A 24,593-nucleotide genomic window follows, 5' to 3' on the forward strand; every position below is an offset into this window, starting at 1 on the left:
GTCAAATGAGCATAAATAAACATCAAAGATCCCAAATATGACACCAGAACATAAATAAGAAATCCACTTATTCTTTAAGAAGATATCTTCCTAAATTCGTTTTCTCCACTTCTCAAACAATGGAACTAATGTCCCCATATTCTAATCTTAGTATATAACTTGAGTTTTTGTAAATTGTAGGCCACTACAATTTTATTTTATTTTAATTTTATGATTTTTACTAGAGTTCTTAATTTTTAGACATAAGAAATTTTAAAATGTCATTTTTTTTTTCTATCCATTTTACAAGTGGTCAAAAGATCTTAATTCGAATAAACCCAAATAATGTTATGCTCTCTTCATTTCTCTTTAACTTTTTTTAAAAACTATTATTATTATTATTTTGGCTCAATTTCTTGCAATAAAATAAGATTAAAATACACACATAACACATCCACATAGAAATTAAAATATATGCAAGAGTTTTCATCATGTATTTGCATTAAATATTCAAGTATATTACTATCAAATACTATGAGTACACGTTTCCATATTATATTTCATCATCAAATCTAGTATTGAATTAAACTTAAAAAAAAACTAACCAATTAATGTTTCCATATTTTTCTTCTTCTTTTTTCCCCATACAATTTTTTCAACAGAACTCTGTTTTTATCTTAACCAAATAACTGCCTTAAAAAATATATTTTTTCATCAAATCTCAATATCCAATTATATCCACTAGGAAATTTTTTTAGTTTTTGCAAGTTTTGCTATTTTTAGTAAATTTCCTTATCTTCAACACACTATAAAAGGTGACATCTAACATATCACACATATAACATCTATAATTCACTATACAAAATGTCTTTTACAAGAAGAAGTTGCATTTCTGGGCTCTTTCTCTTGTTCTTAGCTCTTGCTTGTGAAGCGAATTCGGGGTTTATAGGAGTTAAAGATTCTCATTTTGAACTCAATGGATCCCCTTTTCTATTCAATGGTTTCAACTCATATTGGTTGATGCATGTTGCTGCTGACCCTACTGAGAGGTACAAAGTTACTGAGGTTCTTAAAGATGCTTCTACCGCTGGTCTTTCTGTTTGTCGTACTTGGGCTTTTAGTGATGGAGGTGATAGAGCATTACAAATATCACCTGGTGTTTATGATGACCTTTTTGCATTATTGCGTTGTAATGCATGTGATCAGTCCCTTAATTAGATATACTTGTTCTAAATTTAGGGTTTGGATTTTGTGATGGTGGAAGCTAAGAAATATGGTGTTCGTTTAATCTTGAGCTTTGTAAATCAATGGAACAATTTTGGAGGAAAAGCTCAATATGTTTGGTGGGCACGAAATGCAGGAGCTCAGATTAGTAATGACGATGAATTCTATACTCATCCTATGCTCAAAAAATACTTGAAGAACCACATTGAGGTATATATGGGGTAATTATTATTTAATACATATAAACAACTTTTTTTATTAATAATATTACGAAATTGTTACAGAAAGTGGTTACAAGGTTGAATAGTATTACTAAAGTTGCTTACAAAGATGATCCAACAATTATGGCATGGGAACTCATGAATGAGCCTCGCGATCAAGCTGACTATTCAGGAAAAACTGTTAATGTAAGTTCCAAATTCAAGTTCAAATAAATTGAATTTTAGAAATATCAAATCTATGATTGACGTTTTTGACTAATATTTTTATAGGGTTGGGTTCAAGAAATGGCAAGTTTTGTGAAGTCATTAGACAACAAGCACTTGTTAGAGGTTGGAATGGAGGGATTTTATGCTGATTCAATTCCTGAAGGCATAATACATAAATATGCCATTTAACTTGGCTTCAAATCACATTTATTCTCTTCAACTTTGGGTGTGCACAAGTAGACACTTAAACTTGTATAAAATTGAACAAATAGACACACATGCCCTACATGACATCCTACATGTTATTTTTCTGTCCTACGTGGTGTCCTACGTGTATTGTGCCATGTAGGACTCATGTGTTTACTTGTTCAACTTTATACATGTTTAAGTGTCTACTTGTGCATATCTAAAGTTGGAGGACATAAACGTAAAATGAAGCTAAGTTAAAGGGCACATTTATGTATTTTGCCATTCCTGAAAGGAAGTTAGTTAATCCCGGTTATCAAGTTGGAACAGATTTCATTAGTAACCATCTTATCAATGAAATTGATTTTGCTACTATCCATGCATACACTGACCAATGGTAATTTTTACCTCTACTCACAATTTCACATGTTTCCATTATATAGGTCTAAATATTTCTTTATATTGATCGTTGTTATAGGTGTCTGGGCAAAGCGATGAAGCACAATTGGTGTGGATGGAAAAGTGGATAACAAGTCATTGGGAAGATGCAAGAAATATATTAAAGAAACCTTTAGTGCTTGCTGAATTTGGAAAGTCTAGTAGAGGTCAAGGATCAAGAGATATATTCATGAGTAGTGTATATAGAAATGTGTATAATTTGGCAAAAGAAGGTGGAACAATGGCAGGAAGTTTAGTATGGCAACTAATGGCACATGGAATGGAGAATTATGATGATGGTTATTGTATTGTTTTGGGACAAAATCCTTTAACTACACAAATTATTTCAGATCAAGCTCATGTCATGACAGCTTTGGCTCATTCTTTCAATTGAGGGAAGGCATGAGGATCACCATTATACAATAATCAATTTATAAGTTGATTTAGTGATCTTAAATCCATCATTTTTAGTATTAATTTGAGATGATATTACCAAACATGTTGAAGTTGATTAATTAAACTCAAGAATGTAATTGAATAAATTGTTTTAGTAAAAAGGAAAGTTATGTATGTCCTCTTGTTTTTATTTTGAGTTTAAATTTTTTACATATGCTAAAGGAATTATTGATTGGAGACATGCAACACTCATAGAATCAGGGGCGGAGCTACCCTTGACTGAGGGGTGTCTAGACACTACTCCTTCACCATAAAATTATATTGTATAGATAGGTCAAATTTTAGTTTTATAGAGACTTAACCCTACACCTTACGGCATGAACTGACGACATTCATTAAGACTACATAGAAAATGTTAAGAAACTGATTTTAGTTTGAAACAAAAGATTAAGAACACTAATTTTAATTCAGCGAAATTCACAAAATAATACATGCAATTATATTGCTATCAAGCATATACAAACAACAAAAAGAAAATTAAAAAACCGAAAAGTCCACTCTTGCAATCTTCCATTAAGTCCGTTGTCTCTGAGCTCTCTTCATTGTCCTTCTCATTTTCTTGGGATAAATGCCTTCAAAAAATTCGACAAACCATTCTGGCTTACGATATTTAAACATGAGGCTCCACACAACAGTTCCAACAACTAGTCCACAACTGTAGCCTATGACTACTGATTCCCACGTAAATCCACTAAAAAAATATGACTCGTATTCAGATTCCAATGGTTGAGGAACATGGGATGAATCACTCGCTCCACATTTCTCTGATAAAGGAGGACCACATAGATCAAGGTTACCGCCATACGAGTCATTTTCAAATGTGTTGAATTGTGGACCACGAGGAATTGTTCCAACGAGAACATTATGAGAAAGGTCTAATTTTTCCAGAAATGTTAGCCTTGTCAATTCCTGCGGAATCTTTCCAGTGAGCCGATTCCAAGAGAGATCTAACGCTTCAAGTGTATTCAATTGCCCCAATTCCATTGCAATATCGCCTGTGAGATTGTTATGGGATAAATTGAGAAGCCAAAGTGAGCTGAGATCCTTTAGTGTTTTCGGAATGACACCTTCAAAATGGTTGCTTGAGAGGTCTATGGTTGTCATAATTGTGCTGATTCTTTCTAGCTCAATATCCTGCCCTTTGATCACCAAACTCACAGAATCCTCATACCATGAGTAAAATAAAGTCTCGTCTGTTTTCATGTACTTGATATGTTCTGTGTCTTCACCATCTAATTTAACCATTGCCTTGAAGTTACCAAAAACTTTTGCAGGGAGAGAGCCACTGAATTCGTTATGTGAAAGATCAAAAATTCGCAACTTGGGAAAGCAAAGTGTAGTCTGACAAGTACTAATTGGTCCATGGAACACATTGGACTTTAATATTAGGACCTGCAGTTGTTGAAGTGTTCCTAGCCAAGCTGGAAATGTGTCATTTATAGCGTTATTCCCCATATCAAGAACTTCTAAACCGCTACAGTTGAGCAACGACACAGGGAGAGTTCCTTTAAATTGATTACCATTCAAGACAATGGTTCTCAATGAAGTGCTCTGCGCACATAACGATGGAAGACTCCCTGTGAAATTGTTCCTTCTTAAGTCCAACACTGTTAGACTAGTCATGCTTCCCAAGCAACTTGGAATCGAGTTACTGAGGTTGTTGCGTGATAAATCTAGCAATTTAAGATTGTTCATGTTACAAATGGATGAAGGTAGTGGACCCTGAAGGGAGTTAAATTTAAGATGAAGATACCTTAGATTATGGAAATTAAATTGTTGTAGGTGGCCTGTTAAAGAGTTATGCGAAAGGTTTAGGTAGGACAAGTTGTCCCACCTCATGCCGCTAAACCAGTTTGGGATTTGGCCACGAATCTTATTGTTAGAAATATCCAAGACCTGAAGTTTCTTTACATTTGTCAAGAAGTGTGGAATATCCTTCAGTTCACAAGATAATAACCACAAACGTTGTAGGCTAGGAAAAGTGATTTGTATTCCCTCATCGATGGTGATGTTATTTGATGAAAGGTCGAGGGTAGAAAGGTTTGTGAGATTCGCAAGTGATTGAGGAAAAGAACCACTGAGTTGATTATGGCTTAAATCCAGGCTTGCTAATGTTGGGTTTGTTTTGAGCTCATCGGGTAGTCCACTAAATCGATTGTTAGCAAGCCACAACTGACCTAGCAAAGGGAGCAGGCTAAACACCGAAGATGGTATGGTACCTTTCATTGAGTTGTGGGACAAATCCAGTTTGGTTAGCTTTTGAAGCATGCTCAAATTATTAGGCAGTGGGCCAGATAGGGAATTACTTGACAAGTCTAAGTATTGAAGTTGTGTCAATCTTACAATTGTAGAAGGAAACGAACCGTTGAAGCTGTTGTCAGAAAGATATAAATAACATAGCTCTTGGAGGTTAGAAAAACTATCGGGAATTTCACCTGAAAAGGAGTTGGACGAAAGCTCTAGGGATGTGAGCTGCTTCAATTTAGAGATTGTGGAAGGAATATGGCCGGTGAAATGATTATTACCGAAATTCAAATACCTAATTTGTGTAAGATTGCCAACGGAATCAGGAATGCGACCAGATAGTTGACATCCATACATGTTCAAGAGATTCAATGAACTCAAGGTGCCAACTGAATCAGGCAGCTCGCCGGAGATTCCTGTGTAAGAAATATCCAACTCCAACAGAGTGTTGCTCGGGTGGATCTTTGGTAAAACTCCTTCGAGAAGATAATTCCAAGTCAAATAGAGCATTTCCAATTTTGGCAGAAGGAAAAAGCTCTCTGTGATAACACCTCGCAGATTAGTATTTCCAAGATTCATGTCCCTTAACGAGGACGAAGAAATATTCACAGGTATTGAAGATGAGATGTTGACACTATGGAGAGAAACTACCTCCAGATTTGTGAAGTTCTGAAAAATTGTTTCAAATGTTCTCTCATCAAGTTGGAGACCACAGTTAAAACAATCAAGTTCAAGTGAAACCAAATTGGAAAGGTATGAGATTTCTGTTGGGATTTCCCCGTCAAACAAAGAACCAGAAAGGTTGAGATGCCTCAAATTCGTCAATCGGCCAATGTTATGTGGGATTGAAGAAGAATAGAAGTCATTGTAAGCAAGGTTTAGTGTCCGGAGATGATGGAGTTGGAAGAGGCTGCTATTGGGATGAATAGTACCCAAAAGCAAACTGCAACTAAGGTCCAATCCGATAACATGACCAGTTAACATGTCACAAGTGACCCCGTCCCAACTGCAGCAATCCCTACTCTCATTCCAAGACTTTGTTTTTGGGATATCAACCCAACATCTAGATCGGTCAGAGATTTGAAAGGATTGTTTGAAGTGAAGCAAAGCAAAAGCTTCAGTGGGAGAGCAAACATGATGCATCATCACAGAGGAAGAAGAAAAGCTTTCACTAATTACCAACAAAAAACAGACAAGTGAATAAAAGAAAAACAGAATTCCCATCTTTTTTTTTGTATTCAACAAATAACAGAATGTTCGTTCTTACAAATCAATCATCATTATCCACATATATATACTAGTTTATGAGTTACCCGTGTAATTTTTGTGAAAATATTCCTCTAATGAGTAATAAAATGCAATAATTTAAAAGTATTGTGACAAGAACATTAAATGAGGGTCGTATTTTATTGTTTAAAATTTAATTCATTTCATGCTAGTAACGGTAAATTTTAAATTTTAGTTACTAGTTAGCAAAATTTCAATAAGTCACCAATTAAAAATACATATTTACGACATTCAGAAATTCATATAAAATCGAATTAAAGTAGTCTAATAGAAAGAAAAACAAATAATAAAAAAAATAGAGAAGAAAAAATACAACATACACATTCTTGTTAGGACTTTAATCACAACAATATAGATGGAAAACAATATACAATAGCAGTACATAATTTTTAGAGTTTTTTTCCACACCTTCTCCCATAATCAATCAAAATTCAAGAATCTTCTTCACCGAGTCAAACTAAAACATGAATAAAGTAATATATATAATTAACATTAAGCTAAGAGAGGTGCAAGGTGCTACCACCTAAGCAACCCCCTCTTGTCCATACTATTTGTAGTTGCGTATTATACATGTCTAGGATACTAACTTCATGATTCGAACTCAAAATTCTATCACTTCCCATAGAATTTGTGGAGATTGACTTGTCTATTGTGTATTATATTCGTAGTTTTATTTTCCCGGGTATCACACGTGTATCTTGTGCTACGAATACCGCTTTATTTTGTTTTCATATTGTTCATTCATCTGTATGTTATACTACTCTTCTTTTCATATTATTTTATTGTTGTTATTACTCTAATTTTCGTAATCCCTTTTTCAAAATACCTGCCAATGCTTTATTTTGGGTCGAGAGCCTATCAGAAGCAACCTCTTATAGAGATAAGGTCTGTGCACATTCTACTTTTCTCCAGACCCCACTTATGAGATTATACTGAATATGTTATAGTTGTTATTGACTTGTCTATCGAACTGTGAAGTAAAACATCCAGACAAATAAAATGGGGTACTTTCCCCCATCTACCACAAACTAATTTGTGGTTGCAAAAAAATTGTCCCAAGTGTTGAGTCAATTTCCAGAAAGACTCAATCAAGTCTTTAAATCTTGGTTGCTAGTACCAATTATTCCATATTTGTTTTCTCTGAATGTTGTTTTCATTTCGAGGTCATCGACTATCTCTGTAGTGTGTGTTACAATGTGAATTGGTCCCGTTATGTAACACACACTGTAGAAAAATTTGGTGCAGAACTTGTAACAAATTTGAAATTTCCAATGAAAGATACTATTGTTGACCAAGTCATGATTTAACTCCTGTGTTTACTTAGAGTATGTATGTAACATTAATGATACCGTGTGGAATTTTTCCCACTTGTGAGTCACATTCTATAATTTTCCACAAGACTTTTCACATCCATGTAGTTGTAGTAGAAATAGATGTTTAAAAAACTTCCAAGTCTTTTAAGCCAATTTCCACAAAGACTACAGGGGAAAAAAAGGACAAATATGATGAGACGGAAAATAACTAAATCAGTAGTCGAAGCAAATGCTAAAAATAACAAGGTTCTTACATAGACCACAAAAAGTCCATAAAGGATATTCATAGCTTCTAAAGGATCCAATTGAGCTACTAAGAAACAGTTAATCTTCCGCAGTCGAAGTTAGCAATTCTTAGTGTAACTGATATAGTGACTCCAGCCAAAAATTGTTGTCTTAAGAAACTGATTATCTTGTTATCACTCTCTTGTATGAAACCAGATAAATAAGCAGCACTGATAAATGTAAAACTTCTCCATCTCCTCTCTTTAGCATACTTCTGGAGTCCTTTTCTAATCTTTGTAGATTCATCATCTTCTTGTTCTGTTATCGGTTTTATCAAGGCTTCTCCGAGGCACTTTGCAATAACAACACTGTCCTCTAAAGCAGAACATCGCCAGAAATCCTACACTGATGTTAGGAGAAGGGCGTTAGAGTTTGAAGTAGGTGATTGGGTATATCTGAAGGTTTCACCCATGAAGGGGGTTATGAGGTTTGGTAAGAAGGGGAAACTTAGTCCCCGGTATATCGGACCTTATCGCATAGTCCAGAGGGTCGGTAGTGTAGCTTACGAGTTAGAGCTACCACAAGAGCTAGCAGCGGTCCATCCGGTATTTCACATCTCTATGTTGAAAAAGTGCATAGGTGATCCTTCATTGATCCTACCGACTGGAAGTGTTAAGATCAAGGATAACTTATCTTATGAGGAGGTGCCGGTTCAGATTTTAGATCGCCAAGTTCGTAGGTTGAGAACGAAAGATGTGGCGTCAGTCAAGGTCCTTTGGAGGAACCAATTTGTTGAGGAAGCCACTTGGGAAGCCGAAGAGGACATGAAGAAGAGATATCCTCATCTTTTTGAATCCGGAGGGAATGCGGATTAAGGTATTAATTTCCTTCTTAGTGCTCTTTAAAATATAATGGGCATGTTGTTGTTGTTGTTGTTGTTGTTTGCATGATTGCTTGTTGGGTGTTTGAGTTTGATGTTACACCCTTAGTTTTGTAAAAGTAACCTCATTCGAGGACGAATGTTCCCAAGGGGGAGATATTGTAACATCCGGCAGTGTGAAATAATTGAAGAGGCTTAGAATTGGAAATTTTCATTTTTGGAAAGGATTTGAAAATCTGGAAAATTTTGGCTAAGTATGGAAAAGGTGAGTTTTTGGCCAACTTTGATCAGTCGTAACTTCTAGCTCATGATGAGTTAGAAGTATTTCCAGTTATGGTTGCATAGCCCTCGGAACGATCTTTCCAACGCCACCGAGTTTGCTCAATTCCGAGTCCGTATGAGCGAGTTATGGCCTTTGAAAGTTGGGCAGTTGACAAGGAAATCCGTCCGGGAATCATTAAGGGCATTTTGGTCTTTTCCCTAGCCTTTTATTTTGGTTATATAAATGTGTTAGGCTGATCATTTTGATCAGTTTTACCATTTTAAAAGAAGTGAGAGTGAGGGTTTTGAGAGAAGAAGAAGAGAAGAAGAAGAGAAGAAGAGAAGAAGAGGAGATCAAGCAAGGAGATCATCGTGGATTTTCGTCGGGGGTGATCCCTACCAAGGTATGTGAGCTTTTAGTGTTGGGTGATCCTTTCCCCCACATGCCAAACTCGTTTTATTTTCGAGAAAACATGGATTGTGTTTGTTGAAGTTGTGAGTTGTTGTGGTTGAAGTTGTTAGAGTTGTTAAAGTTGTTAGTTGTTGAAATTATTGTTGGTATTGTTGTTGGTTGTGATGTTGAGATTCTTGATGGTTTGGGACTTGTTTCCGGTTGGGGTTTTGAGTTGAAATCTATTGAATGTTGAGGGATTTCATGTTTCTAAGTGATTGGGGTTGGAACCCTTGAAGTTAGAGAGTTTAGAGTTGGAAATAATGAAGGAGAAAAGTCGGGCTTCTTACATGAAACAAGTCCGTGTCGCGGACTTGTTCCCTCTGTGAACAAAATCTGCTCCGCGTCGCGGACAGGACGCGGACTTCACTGTTTTCAGAATTTATTCTCAAAAATTTTCTTAAGTTTGGTTGTTCCAAATCATTCCTAAATCATTCCTAAACATCATGAGGTCCTTCCAAACACCAATCAAGTCCTTGAATCCATAATTCAATTCAAGTGAAGTTAGTTTCCGATTCAAGTGAAGTCAAGCTTAGAAATTAAGTAAGTCCAAGCAAGTCTTTAAAGCTTTTCAAGAGTCTTCATTGAACGTTTTAACTTCATTCTAAGGCTCAAGTTCCAAGTTAAGTATAGAGTTTCAAGTCAAGCAAAGAGTATAGAGTTTCAAGCTAAGTAAAGAGTTTCAAGTTTCAAGTTTAGTAAAGAGTAAAGAGCATATAGTTTCAAGTCGAGTAAAGAGTATCGAGTTTCGAGTTAAGTCAAGAGTCAAGAGTTGAGTTCATTTCTCAAAAAGTAATTAGGGAACTAAGTATTTCCCAAGGAAGTTATAAGTGTTTTCACATCTAAGTTGAGAGGAAACAGAGATTTTCAAAAGAGTTTTGAGAAGTTTGAGCACTATCTCTTTTAAAAATAAAAGATGAGTTTTTCAAAAGAGTTTCTAAAATATGATTAGATATGACAAATCGAGTATGTCATCAATGTTTAAACAGTATGGTCTCTAGATATACCATCAATGTTTAAGCAGTATGAATATCCCGAGTCATCAATGATCATATTAAAAATATGGTTTTGATTTGTTCTTTTTAGAAAGAGTTTTCAAGTGCCTTCGGGCTAAGTTTTGAGTAATTATCTCAACTAAAGAAAGATGTGTTTAAAACACTTATGAGCTAAAGTATTTTTGGGAGTAGTCTTGAGCACCGAGTTGGGGACACGAGTTCATATTAACTCAACTCTCCATAAGAACCATGTAGCCAAACATGGGATTTCTCGGATCATACTTTTTAGATGATCACGAAAGTTAAGCTAGTGGATCCATTAAGCAAAAGTTAAAGTAAGGTCCTATATCGATGGCAAGGTATAGGATGGTCCTTGGGCAACGTGAGGTAAAACGTTGTATCACCACTTAGTTTCATAGTGGTGGTTATCGGTTAGAGAAACTCCCACAGCAGTAAAAAGAGCTTGGTTCCTCGATAAGTTCTGCTTAGTATGGATGGGGGTATGGGACTTCATTCATGCATTGCACAAGTAGACTTTGAGAGGAAGCATGGTATTTTCATGATATTATAAATATGATTTTTACGTCATGTTTTAATAGTTTCAAAGGCTTTATATATTGCATGTGTCTCATTGGCTTATATTAAGTTCAGTTATTCTTGAGTTGTACAGAGCCAAGGTAAGTTCTCTTTTGTATCCCTTTTCAAGCTTAAGTTGTTTTTAGCGGTCCAGCTCGCATACTCGTACATTCCATGTACTGATGCCAGTTGGCCTGCATCGTTTTATGATGCAGACGCAGGTACCCAGGATCAGCATTCTGCACGCCGTTGATCCAGTTGAGCACTCTAGAGTCAGTGGTGAGCCTCCTTGCTTCCAGAGGGCTCAGTTATTTTGTTCTCTTAGTTTTGTTTATTAGGGTGTTGCGGGGTCTGTCCCAACATCCATCTAAGTATTTTAGAGGCTTCATAGACAGTCAGTCAGTTAGTTTTGAGTCTCTTATCTATGTATATATGTAAGTATTCTATTTTGAGACTCGAGTAGCCTTTTTGGCCAGATATGTATCATTTAAGTTGTATATGTCTCTGCATAGCATTGAGTTATTCTGTTGAGTAGGTTTCCGCTGAGTTAAGAAAGCCAGGCCAAGGGTTCGCTTGGGGCCAGCAATGGTCTCCGAGTGCCGGTCCCGCCCAGGGTGTAGGCTCGGGGCGTGACAACAGTAACTTTACCAATTATGTCAAGGCTTCCCTTCAGAGAGGTAAGCTCTGTAACCAACAAAAATATCCTTCAAAAAGTAAGATTTCAAAACAAACAGTATGTAGGAGCTGGCTTACAATGAACAACAGACGGTGTGAATGTGCAAAACCAGTACAAACTCTTCTCATCAATAGGAAGAAAGCCAAATCGAACTCCACCTCCAAAATACGCGTGGAACTTAGGCTGATAACCATGTTTTTCCAGATACTCGGCAAAGCCTCTAATTGCAGAGCGCCCAGAATAGACAGGTTTCTGAAGTCCAAGCCAGTTTGCCACCACAGAATTGACTCCGTCACATCCAATTAAGGCATTAATTGAAGCTTATCAAAGTTAGTCGCGTACTAGACTAACGAAAGGTATTGAGATAATGGTCAAAAACACATTTGAATTATCACGTTGGTTGATGTTTCCAATAATAGGGATTCCAAGCAAGGATTTCAGAGAAAGATTTACCTTGGTTCTAATAGTGGAACCATCTGCAAGATGTACCATTTTCAATGGTCCAGATTCTTCAATGGAATCAACCTTGGAAGAACATCAAATCGCGCCTTGAGGCAGTTCATTAGCTAATGTCTCCAACAGCTCTTTTCTTCTCACACAACGACTTTCATACTCCACACTGCAACGTAATATAACTGACCTTAGATGACTATTGACTTCAAAAATAGAAAATGTTGGCTGACGAATGATCAGTCCATCCAATAGTCGGAAGAAAGACATACAAAACCACATCAATTCAGTACTAGTGAACAATTCAGAAAATTCGGTATGCAGCATCCTTGATTCATACTTAAGTCCTTCGTAAACAGATGGCATTGTTCTCTACAAAGATCGATGCTGTGAGAACCGGAGGTTAAATACATTAGTGGTTCTTAATGTACTTGCATTACTTCGTCGTTTGTGAGGAGTCTTTATATGATGGTTAATGATTTATACGTCTCTATATAGATTACGATACTCAAAGAATTATCAAGTTTTAGAACAAAATGAACATACATAAACATAAATAGATAAAAGGACTTATATAACCGACCTCAAATAATATGAAAATTGGTATAATGCTAACCTGTTATTCCCCACAAATGACACCTCCTTGATAGGTGCACCTGAATCCGCTGAGAAACTTTTAAACCTGCACATCAACTCGAATGCATTTTGGACAATTAATAACTTCTTTTTTCCAGAGCTAGAACTCCGGAAAACACATTTGACCATAAAAATTCGAAATTGAACTTCAAGTTGTTAGTAATCCTAAATCCTAACTAATAATAAAGAGGTAGCTCACCCAGTAATGGATAAGGAACGTTGTCTAAGAGAGTCCCCAATGCCCAATGCATCCAAAGCTCTCCAGGCATTAGTCCACAACGCCAATGCAAATCCAGTATCTCGTAATGAATCTGCTGATTCCAACACAAAACACCGCAGCCCCAACCTACATATTACATACAAGACACGTCTTCCGCCAAGTTATTTCTCAAATCGTCACTCAACTAATAGCGCTATTATATCAGAAATATCATATTCTAGAGAGGCATAATACATAAATGTATCATCTAACTTGGCCCCACATCTATGTCATCCAACTTTGGGCCAGTACAAGTAGACTGTTAAATTATTCAAAAGTTGAACAAGCTAAGTAAACACACCCATCCCATGTGGCATCCTACGTGACAGTTCTGCATCTACCTGGCATCCTACGTGTATTACTACTTATGCATATCTAAAAATGGAGGGCATAAATGCTCGTTGAGATCAAGTTAAAAAGCATTTAAATCAAACTTTTGGAAGTAGATGATGTAATTATTGAACAAGTATTTTAAAATAGCAATTATTACCTGTGAAGGGCCAAAGAAGTAGCAAGACCAGCTATGCCAGCACCAACAATTACAATGTTTTCTTCAGTCTCCATCATTTCTCTGTTTCTCCCAATTTTATTTAATTAATAGATGCACAAATCCTCAGTATATATATTAGTGCAGCCAATCATTATTCATTAAACAAATGGGTCCAAAGAATATAAATGACGCAAGCTCCTACGTTAGCATTTTCAACATTAGTCAATCTTGACGTTAGCCGCCATTGACGGACGTTTTAACTTAAACAGACTAGTACTACATTATTATATATATATATATATATATGTCATATATCAACGTGGTGTAGTAGAGGGATTGTTTCATCCGTTAATCAGAGATTTTGAGTTTGAGCATAGGGTATAAAATCTTGTTAGAACGCCATCCTTGAAAGAGTCCTGTAATGCGTGAATAGTGAACAAGTTAAGATGAGCAGAGTATTATTTTTTCAAATATGTTTCTATATTCCGTGTATATTTTTTCCAACTTATTTTTATAGACATTGATGATATGGACAAAGTGTAAAATAGTAAAATTGATTAATTTATTAATGATATCTTAATCATTGTGTAATATAGAAGGTGTCCATTTAATATGTAAAGGAGGAAGTAATGTTAAAATTAAAAGTCATATTACATAAATATGTCATTCAATTTAGTTTCAATTGACATTTATGCCCTCCAATTACTTTGGATGTACACAAATAGACATTTTAATTAGTATAAAGTTGAATAAATAAAATATATACATCCTATATGATATAATACATATAAGACATTACGTAAGATGTGAACTATCATATAAAACGTCAAGTAGAATGTATGTGTCTGTGAGTACATAAATATAAGTATATATATATATATATATATATATATGTACCTTTAAAATTAAAGAACATAGATATCAATTCAGGCTGAAAAAAATAATAATAGATCCAACCAACAATAATAATACTAACGAAACAAGACTTTATCAATGATGACACAGCCAATAAAAAATGACGCGTGGCATTAAAGAGTGAAACCGTAGCATAAATATTTTATCAAATAAATATTTTGGCAACCAACAAACTAGATATACTCATAAAGGTTTTAAAAGAGTTAAATAATGTAATAATATCGATTGGGTTCCAACCCCAAAATCAACAAAAATTCTATTAATTATGATTTTTCGAGGGAATTCTAGTAACTCGATTGATTAATTATCTTATTTAAATTCTCATCTTATTGATGAGGGTCCGATTTTCCGTTCCCAATTTTTTTTAAACAGGAGGTATTAAAAACATCCTCAACATATTGTAAATGACTCAAAAGATGTCCTATTTTCAGATATTAATTAATTAAATCCCCTTGAGATTGTTTTTAAAACTAAAAATGTCCTTCAATTATGACAATAGCATAAATTAATTTTTAAATTAAATTAAATATATGGTTGAACAGCATTATAACATGGCTTCTTACGTTAAATAGAATATGATAAATAGAATTGATTCAATTAAACTTTAAAAGAACAATTTAAAAATATTGCATAAATTAGGATGAAAATGAGTAATATGCTTTTCCAAATAGTGAGAAATTATGATTATTGCCACTAAAGATTCAGTTTTTATAAGTAAATTCTAGTTCACAATACTTGTGTTGGAGAATTAGTCCACGTGGTTTTGCCACATCACTAACCACGAAAATATTTTTTATTTTAATATTTAACAAAAGATATAAGTGATATAGGACATTATATAGGATGTGAACTGCCGTATAAAATGTTAAGTAGAATATATGTGTCTGTGAGTACACAAATATAAATATCTATTTATGTACATTTAAACTAAAGAACATAGATATCAATTGAGGCCGAAAAAAAATAATAGATCCAACCAACAATAATAATACGATATTTTTAAATAAACAAACAAGACTTTATTAATGATGACACAGCCAATAAAAAAAGAACTAGACTTTGGTTAGGCACGTTTGAAAGTGCTGAAGAAGCTGCTTTTGCTTATGATGTCGAGGCCTTTAGGCTCAGAGGAACAGATGCACGTCTTAATTTCCCACATCTGTTCCTCGGAGACCTGGCCCCGTCTGATAATAACATAGACGTGACTAACTCAGCATCGTCAAGCAGTACTTCATTCGCGAAAAATCCTTCTCAAATCCAACACAATAAACGGTGCATCAGGCAATGTTGGAACAAAAACAGGGTACCTTCAGCCATGGAACAGAGTACCTCTGTTTTAGACAGAGAAATAAGTATGCAAGCTAAGGCCGCATATAATAAACCCTTGTGGTATGACCCTTCCCTGGACTCTGTGCATAACAAGAGCTTTGTACACCAGACTTCCCAAATAAAGATGTTTGATGGGAGCGATTTTTATGAATCGACACCAAAATATACTAGTAATATACAACAAGAAAATAGTGATATGTGGAAGAATGTACTTCAATCTAGTCCATTTGGGAATTACAGTATTTGCACTGATGATGATTTTCAGCAACAACAGCAGCAGTGTGATTTCACTATTACTGATCCATGCTTCGGGGACAATGTTTTCGACTTTTCCTCCAAACTCCTAGAATAGGTGGTTACTTCTAGGGATCATGGGCGGAGCTACGGTGTTTCCTGAGTGATCAGCTGAACACTCTTCGTTGGAAAATAGCATTTTGGGATGATCTTTTCAACTTTTCCTCCATAGCCGTGGAATAGGTGGTTACTTCCAGAGGCAGATTCAGGGCGAGTTCTTAGTAGAAGTGAACCTATTGTTTTCAACTTACAACTCTATATACATATACTTTGAGTCGAATTTAGAATTTAAACTAAACTAATTGTACTTTTTAATTATGGATATAGAATCTCTTTTTATTTTGGTTTTTTGACTTCTACATATATGTCATGTGACAAAAATATTAGGTTTGATTGAACCCATAGCTGAACTATTGCATTTGCCTCTACATATAATAAGACCACACTTATTTTAAATTCGCCTATTCGAAGTTTAAACTCATCTCTAGCGATGGTTGCCGCTCTCATATGGACTATGAAGTTTGTCAAATGAGCATGAAATAAACATTAAAGATCCCAACTATGACATAAGAAAATAAGTAAGAAATCCACTCATTAGCATCAAAAAATAAATAAGAAATTCACTTATTTTTTAAGAATATCTCTTCCGAAAAAATTATTTTACCCCCTAAATTCCTTTTTCTCCACTTCTCAAACAATGGAACCAAAGTCCCCATATTCTATATTTAAGTATATAACTTAAGTTTTTGTAAATTGTAGGTTACTACAGTTTTATTCTAGTTTAGTTTCATGATTTTTTGAGAGACTTCTTAAATTTTAGATATTAGAAATCTAAAAATGTCATTTTTTTTAATTCATTTTATAAGTGGACAGAAGATCTTAATTCGAATTACCCCAAATAATGTTATGCCTTCTTCATTTCTCTTTAAATTTTTTAAAAACTATTTTTATTATTAGTTTGGCTCAATTTCTTGCAATAAAATAAGATTAAAATACACACATAACACATCCACATAGAAATTAAAATTTATGCAAGAGTTCTTCATGTATTTGCATTAAATATTCAAGTACATTACTATCAAATACTATGAGTACACGTTTCAATATTATTTCATCATCAAATCTAGTAGTGAACAAACTTTGAAAAAAACTAACCAATTAATGTCTCCATAATTTTCTTCTTCTTTTTTCCCCATACAAAATATTGGGTTTGATTGATCCCATAGTTAAACTAGTGCATCCGCCTCCATGAACACACTTATTTTAACAAGTCATTGGGAAGATGCAAGAAATATATTAAAGAAACCTTTAGTGCTTGCTGAATTTGGAAAGTCTAGTAGAGGTCAAGGATCAAGAGATATATTTATGAGTAGTGTATATAGAAAAGTGTATAATTTGGCAAAAGAAGGTGGAACAATGGGAGGAAGTTTAGTATGGCAACTAATGGCACATGGAATGGAGAATTAGGAAGTTTTTTTAGTTTTTGCAAGGTTTGCTATTTTTAGTAAATTTCCTTATCTTCAACACACTATAAAAGGTGACATCTAACATATCACACATATAACATCTATAATTCACTATACAAAATGTCTTTTACAAGAAGAAGTTGCATTTCTGGGCTCTTTCTCTTGTTCTTAGCTCTTGCTTGTGAAGCGAATTCCGGGTTTATAGGAGTTAAAGATTCTCATTTTGAACTCAATGGATCCCCTTTTCTATTCAATGGTTTCAACTCATATTGGTTGATGCATGTTGCTGCTGATCCTACTGAAAGATACAAAGTCACTGAGGTTCTTAAAGATGCTTCTACCGCTGGTCTTTCTGTTTGTCGTACTTGGGCTTTTAGTGATGGAGGTGATAGAGCATTACAAATATCACCTGGTGTTTATGATGAACGTGTTTTTCAGGTAAAGGTTTGTTATTATAGTTTTGATAACTTTTACATTATCGCGTTGTAATGTATGTGAGTCCCTTAATTAGATAGTACTTGCTTTAATTGTTTATAAATTTAGGGCTTGGATTTTGTGATCACGAAACCTAAGAAATATGGTGTTCGTTTAATATTGAGCTTTGTAAATCAATGGAACGATTTTGGAGGAAAAGCTCAATATGTTTTCATTATATAGGTCTAAATATTTCTTTATATCGATCGTTAAAGAGTATCTGGACAAAGCGATGATGCACAATTGGTGTGGATGGAAAAGTGGATGACAAGTCATTGGGAAGATGCAAGAAATATATTAAAGAAACCTTTAGTGCTTGCTGAATTTGGAAAGTCTAGTAGAGGTCAAGGATCAAGAGATATATTCATGAGTAGTGTATATAGAAATGTGTATAATTTGGCAAAAGAAGGTGGAACAATGGCAGGAAGTTTAGTATGGCAACTAATGGCACATGGAATGGATCACCATTATACAATACTCAATTTATAAGTGGATTTAGTGATCTTAAATCCATCATTTTTAGTATTGATTTGAGATGATATTACCAAACATGTTGAAGTTGATTAATTAAACTCAAGAATGTAATTGAATAAATTGTTTTAGTAAAATGGAAAGTTATGTATGTCCTCTTGTTTTTATTTTGAGTTTAAATTTTTTACATATGCTAAAGGAATTATTGATTGGAGACATGCAACACTCATAGAATCAGGGGCGGAGCTACCCTTGACTGAGGGGTGTCTAGACACTACTCCTTCATCATAAAATTATATTGTATAGATAGGTCAAATTTTAGTTTTATAGAGACTTAACCCTACACCCAGTGGCGAATCTAAGCCTAAAAAATAGGGCACCGGAACCCGTGGTCTCTTCGTAAAACTAGATATTTTATGTATATATTTTTTAAAATTTGTATATTATTATATTCTTGCACCCGTGCTATAAGAAGTCTATCTAGTCCACATGGTTAAATGTTGAGCTTTTTACCTTGAGGATGAAGAATCAATTCTCACTTAATACATTTTTCTTGATGCATCCATGTACGGATCAATTCCCACTTGATACATTTTTCTAGGTGCACCCATGTTTGAAAAATCCTAGATTCGCCTCTGCCTACACCTTACGGCATGAACTGACGACATTCATTAAGACTACGTAGAAAATGTTAAGAAACTGATTTTAGTTTGAAACCAAAGATTAAGAACACTAATTTTAATTCAGCGAAATTCACAAAATAATACATGCAATTATATTGCTATCAAGCATGTACAAACAACAAAAAGAAAATTAAAAAACCGAAAATTCCACTCTTGCAATCTTCCATTAAGTCTGTCATCTCTGAGCTCTCTTCATTGACCTTCTCATTTTCTTGGGATAAATGTCTTCAAAAAATTCGACAAACCATTCTGGCTTACGATATTTAAACATGAGGCTCCACACAACAGTTCCAACAACTAGTCCACAGCTGTAGCCAATGACTACTGATTCCCACGTAAATCCACGAAAAAAATATGACTCGTCTTCAGACTCCAATGGTTGAGGAACATGGGATAGATCACTCGTTCCACATTGCTTTGATAAAGGAGGACCACATAGATCAAGGTTACCGCCATACGAGTCATTTTCAAATGTGTTGAATTGTAGAATGTGAGGAATTGGTCCGAAGAGAACATTCTGAGAAAGGTTTAACTTTTCCAGAAATGTTAGCCTTGTCAATTCCTGCGGAATCTTTCCAGTGAGCCGGTTCCAAGAGAGATCTAACGCTTCAAGCATATTCAATTGCCCCAATTCCATTGGAATATGACCTATGAGATTGTTATGGGATAAATTGAGTAGCCAAAGTGAGCTGAGATCCTTTAGTGTTTTCGGAATGACACCTTCAAAGTGGTTACACGAGAGGTCTATGGTTGTCATAATTGTGCTGATTCTTTCTAGCTCAATATCCTTGCCTTTGATCACCAAACTCACAGAATCCTCATACGATGTGTCAAATGGTTTCATGTACTTGATCTGTCCTGTGTCTTCACCATCTAATTTAATCATTGCCTTGAAGTTTCCAAAAACTTTTGCAGGGAGTGAGCCACTGAATTTGTTACGCGAAAGATAAAAAATTCGCAACTTGGGAAAGCAAAACGTAGTCTGACAAGTACTAATTGGTCCATGGAACAGATTGGACTTTAATATTAAGACCTGCAGTTGTTGAAGTGTTCCTATCCAAGCAGGAAATGTGTCATTTATAGCGTTATTCCCCATATCAAGAACTTCTAAACCACTACAGTTGAGCAACGACACAGGGAGAGTTCCTTCAAATTGATTGCCATTCAAGACAATGGTTCTCAATGAAGTGTTCTGCGCACATAATGGGGGAAGACTCCCTGTGAAATTGTTCCTTCTTAAGTCCAACACCCTTAGACTAGACATGCTTCCCAAGCAACTTGGAATCGAGTTACGGAGGTTGTTGCGTGATAAATCTAGCAATTTAAGATTGTTCATGTTACAAATATGAAGGTAGTGGACCCTGAAGGAAGTTAAATTTAAGATCAAGATACAATAGATTATGGAAATGAAATTGTTGTAGGTGGCCTGTTAAAGAATTATGCGAAAGATTTAGGTAGTACAAGTGGTCCCACCTTATGCCGCTAAACCAGTTTGGGATTTGGCCACGAATCTTATTGTTAGAAATATCCAAGACCCAAAGTGTCTTCACATTTCTCAACAAGTGTGGAAAATCCTTCAGTTCACAAGATGCTAACCGCAAAACTTCTAAGCCAGGGAAAGTGATTTGTTTTCCCACATCGACGGTGATGTTATTTGATGAAAGGTCAAGGGTAGAAAGGTTTGTGAGATTCGAAAGTGATTGAAGCAAAGAACCACTGAGTTGATTATGGCTTAAATCCAGTCGGATTAGCTTTTGAAGCATGCTAAAATTATTGGGCAGTGGGCCAGATAGGGAATTACTTGACAAGTCTAAGTATTGAAGATGTGTCAAGCTTACAATTGTAGAAGGAAACGAACCGATGAATCTGTTCTCAGAAAGATATAAATAACGTAGCTCTTGGAGGTTTGAAAAAATATCGGGAATTTCACCTGAAAAGGAGTTGAACGAAAGACGTAGAAGTGTGAGCTGCTTCAATTTAGAGATTGTGGAAGGAATATGGCCGGTGAAATGATTATTACTGAAATCCAAATACCTAATTTGTGTAAGATTGCCAATGGAATCAGGAACGCGGCCGGAGATTCCTGTGGAAGAAATATGCAACTCCAACAGAGTGTTGCTCGGGTGGATCTTTGGTAAAACTCCTTTGAGAAGATAATTGTAATTCAAATAGAGCATTTCCAATTTTGGCAGAAGGAAAAAGCTCTCTGTGAGAACACCTCGCAGATTAGTAAGTCCAAGATCTACATACTTTAAGGAGGATGAAGATATATTCAGAGGTATCGGAGATGAGATGTTGACACCAAAGAGAGAAACTACCTCCAGATTTGTGAAGTTTTGAAGCATTGTTTGAAATGTTCTCTCATCAAATTCACATCCATAACAATTAAGTTCAAGTGAAACCAAATTGGAAAGGTATGAGATTTCTGTTGGAATTTCCCCTTCAAAGAATGAATGAGAAAGGTTGAGATGCCTCAAATTCCTCAATCGGCCAATGTTATGCGGGATTGAAGAAGAATAGAAGTCATTGTAAGCAAGGTTTAGTGTCCGGAGATGATGGAGTTGGAAGAGGCTGCTATTGGGATGAATAGTTCCATTAAGCAGACTGCAACTAAGGTCCAAACCAATAACATGACCGGTTAACAAGTCACAAGTGACCCCGTCCCAACTGCAGCAATCCCTACTCTCATTCCAAGACTTCGTTTTGGGGATATCAACATATCTCTCATATTTCATATCAGTATCATAGCTCTCATGTTGCAGATGAGTCTCAACCAAACATCTAGATTGGTCAGAGATTTGAAAGGATTGTTTGAAGTGAAGCAAAGCAAAAGCTTCAGTGGGAGAGCAAACATGATGCATCATCACAGAGGAAGAAGAAAAGCTTTCACTAATTACCAACAAAAAACAGACAAGTGAATAAAAGAAAAACAGAATTCCCATCTTTTTTTTTGTATTCAACAAATAACAGAATGTTCTGTTCTTACAAATCAATCATCATTATCCACATATATATACTAGTTTATGAGTTACACTTGTGTAACTTTTGTGAAAATATGCCTCTAATGAGTAATAAAATGCAATAACTATAAAAATAAATATAAATAATTAAAAGTATTGTGACAAGAAACATTAAATGAGGGTCATATTTTATTGTTAAAAAATTAATTCCTTTCATGCTAGTAACGGTAAATTTTAAATTTTAGTTACTAGTTAGCAAAATTTCAATCAAGTCACCAATTAAAAATACATATTTACGACATTCAGAAATTCATATAAAATCGAATTAGAGTAGTCTAATAGAAAGAAAAACAAACAATAAAAAAAAATAGAGAAAAAAAAAATACAACATACACATTCTTGTTAGGACTTTAATCATAACAATATAGATGGAAAATGATATACAATATCAATACATAATTTTTAGAGTTTTTTTCCACGCCTTCTCCCATAATCAATCAAAATTCAAGAATCTTCTTCACCGAGTCAAACTAAAACATGAATAAAGTAGTATATATAATTAACATCAAGCTAAGAGGTGGAAGGTGCTACCACCTGAGCAACCCCCTCTTGTCCATACTATGTGCAATTGTGTATTACACATGTGTAGGATACTAACTTCATGATTTGAACTCAAAATTCTATCACTTCCCAAAGAATTTGTGGAGATTGACTTGTCTATCGTGTATTATATTCATAGTTTTATTTTCCCGGGTATCACAAGTGTATCTTGTGCTTCGAATACCGCTTTATTTTGTTTTCATATTGTTCATTCATCTGTATGTTATACTACTCTTCTTTTCATATTATTTTATTGTTGTTCTTACTCTAATTTTCATAATCCCTTTTTCAAAATGCCTGGCCATGCTTTATTTTTGAGTCGAGAGCCCTCTCATAGAGATAAGGTTTGTGCACATTCTACTTTTTTCTAGACCCCACTTATGAGATTATACTGAATATGTTATAGTTGTTATTGACTTGTCTATCGGACTGTGAAGTAAAACATCCAGACAAATAAAATGGGGTACTGGCCCCCCATCTACCACAAACTAATATGTGGTTGCAAAAAAATTGTCCCCAGTGTTAAGTCAATTTCCAGAAAGACTCAATCAAGTCTATAAATCTTGGTTGCTAGTACCAATTATTCCATATTTGTTTTCTCTGAATGTTGTTTTCATTTCGAGGTCATCGACTTTCTCTGCAGTGTGTGTTACACAAAACAATGTGAATTGGTCCCATTACGTAAACACACTGTAGAAAAATTTGGTGCAGAACTTGTAACAAATTTCCAACGAAAGATACTATTGCTTGACTAAGTCAAGTGAGAATGTTACAGTGGAATTTTGAAGTCATTGAACCAATAAGTGGTTCATGGTACATTCTACATATTTCAATTTGAGACCACAAGATACAAAAAAAAAAAAAAATTACTTTTTTAAATTCCATGTCAAGTCAAAATCATACAAGCATACTGAAACAGAGGGATTAGTATCTAATTCTCAGATAAGCCAACACTTATAAAATACTTCAGATTTACCTATAAGCTGTTACCAATTACCATATTTGCTTCTAAACAACTGATGTTGTTGGATATTTTTGATGACGGACATAATTGGTTGCTCACATTACAACTTGTATTTTATTCTCGAAAGCAACCTCTCTATCTCTACCTCATAGAGATAAGGTCTCTGTACACTCTACTTTTCTTAAACCCCGACTTAAAGGATTACGCTGGGTATGCTATTGTTGCTGTTGGTGACTTGTCTATGGAAGTGTGAGGTTTAAATTAAAGAAATAAAAGAAAAATATCCAGACAAATAAAATGGGGTACTTAATTTCCCCCTCATAATTTGTCTATTTCCAAAAAGACTGACCAAGTTTTTCAGTCTTGGTTGATAGTACCAATTATACAATATTTGTTTTGCTCAACTTTGGCATAAATTGAGAGAAAATAATACAACTTTGGCATCACTAAATACACAACTTGTGGTTCATGGATGAGTACTAGTCACTTCTAACAACTTGTACTCATATTTTGTAGTGTTTCACAAGACTTTTTAGAAAACGGAGAAGACTTGAGAAAATAATTAATACTCACCTATGTTCTAATTTTTCTCTAGATGTGTATTCATTTCGAGGTCATCAACTATCTCTGCAAAAACTTGTCACGCCCCGAGCCTACACCCTGGGCGGGACCGGCACCCGGAGACCATTTCTGGCCCCAAGCGAACCCTTGGCCTGGCTTTCTTAACTCAGCGGAAACCTCAACAGAATAACTCAATGCAATATTACAAAACAACTTAACTTATAAAATATGGCCATAAAGGCAACTCGAATCTCAAAATAGAATATTTACATATATATATAGATGAGAGACTCAAAACTAACTGACTGACTGTCTGTCTATGAAGCCTCTAAAATACTGAGATGGATGTTGGGACAGACCCCGCAACATCCTAATAAAACAAAAACTAAGAACACAAAATAATTGAGTCCTCCGGAATGCAA

At 35.0% G+C, this 24,593-nt stretch overlaps 6 protein-coding genes across 6 annotated transcripts in view; 3 read left to right on the forward strand and 3 right to left on the reverse strand.

Moving 5' to 3' along the window:
* The first annotated feature begins 843 nt into the window (after nucleotides 1–843).
* Nucleotides 844–2,649, forward strand: LOC125850325 (mannan endo-1,4-beta-mannosidase 1-like). Its single transcript, XM_049530173.1, is given in 5 exon segments — nucleotides 844–1,413; nucleotides 1,488–1,610; nucleotides 1,695–1,782; nucleotides 2,100–2,214; nucleotides 2,295–2,649. Coding segments are annotated over 5 exon segments (1,251 nt in total).
* Nucleotides 2,650–3,224: 575 nt separating this feature from the next.
* On the reverse strand, nucleotides 3,225–6,179 carry LOC125850381 (receptor-like protein 7). The gene has a single exon (XM_049530235.1). It carries the CDS (start codon nucleotides 6,177–6,179, stop codon nucleotides 3,225–3,227), a length of 2,955 nt encoding a protein of 984 aa, XP_049386192.1.
* A 5,934-nt stretch (nucleotides 6,180–12,113) lies between these two features.
* LOC125850327 (monooxygenase 3-like) lies at nucleotides 12,114–13,550 on the reverse strand. Its single transcript, XM_049530174.1, has 4 exons — nucleotides 13,455–13,550; nucleotides 12,905–13,051; nucleotides 12,686–12,751; nucleotides 12,114–12,238 (listed from the first exon to the last, which is right to left on the reverse strand). Exons 1-4 carry the CDS (start codon nucleotides 13,529–13,531, stop codon nucleotides 12,157–12,159), a joined length of 372 nt encoding a protein of 123 aa, XP_049386131.1. The 5' UTR covers nucleotides 13,532–13,550; the 3' UTR covers nucleotides 12,114–12,156.
* Nucleotides 13,551–15,015: 1,465 nt separating this feature from the next.
* On the forward strand, nucleotides 15,016–16,050 carry LOC125850382 (ethylene-responsive transcription factor ERF021-like). The gene is made up of 2 exons (XM_049530237.1): nucleotides 15,016–15,019; nucleotides 15,407–16,050. Exons 1-2 carry the CDS (start codon nucleotides 15,016–15,018, stop codon nucleotides 16,048–16,050), a joined length of 648 nt encoding a protein of 215 aa, XP_049386194.1.
* A 1,528-nt stretch (nucleotides 16,051–17,578) lies between these two features.
* LOC125850383 (mannan endo-1,4-beta-mannosidase 1-like) lies at nucleotides 17,579–18,115 on the forward strand. The gene is made up of 2 exons (XM_049530238.1): nucleotides 17,579–17,896; nucleotides 18,002–18,115. Exons 1-2 carry the CDS (start codon nucleotides 17,579–17,581, stop codon nucleotides 18,113–18,115), a joined length of 432 nt encoding a protein of 143 aa, XP_049386195.1.
* A 1,124-nt stretch (nucleotides 18,116–19,239) lies between these two features.
* Nucleotides 19,240–24,593, reverse strand: part of LOC125850384 (receptor-like protein 7) — a 54,729-nt gene continuing 49,375 nt past the window's right edge. Inside the window, exon 3 of the mRNA XM_049530239.1 lies at nucleotides 19,240–19,806. Coding sequence (XP_049386196.1) covers nucleotides 19,262–19,806 — 545 coding nt within the window. The 3' untranslated portion in view covers nucleotides 19,240–19,261. The remainder of the gene's footprint in view (nucleotides 19,807–24,593) is intronic.

Source organism: Solanum stenotomum, unplaced genomic scaffold, assembly GCF_019186545.1.
Source record: "Solanum stenotomum isolate F172 unplaced genomic scaffold, ASM1918654v1 scaffold16320, whole genome shotgun sequence".
NCBI lineage: Eukaryota > Viridiplantae > Streptophyta > Magnoliopsida > Solanales > Solanaceae > Solanum > Solanum stenotomum.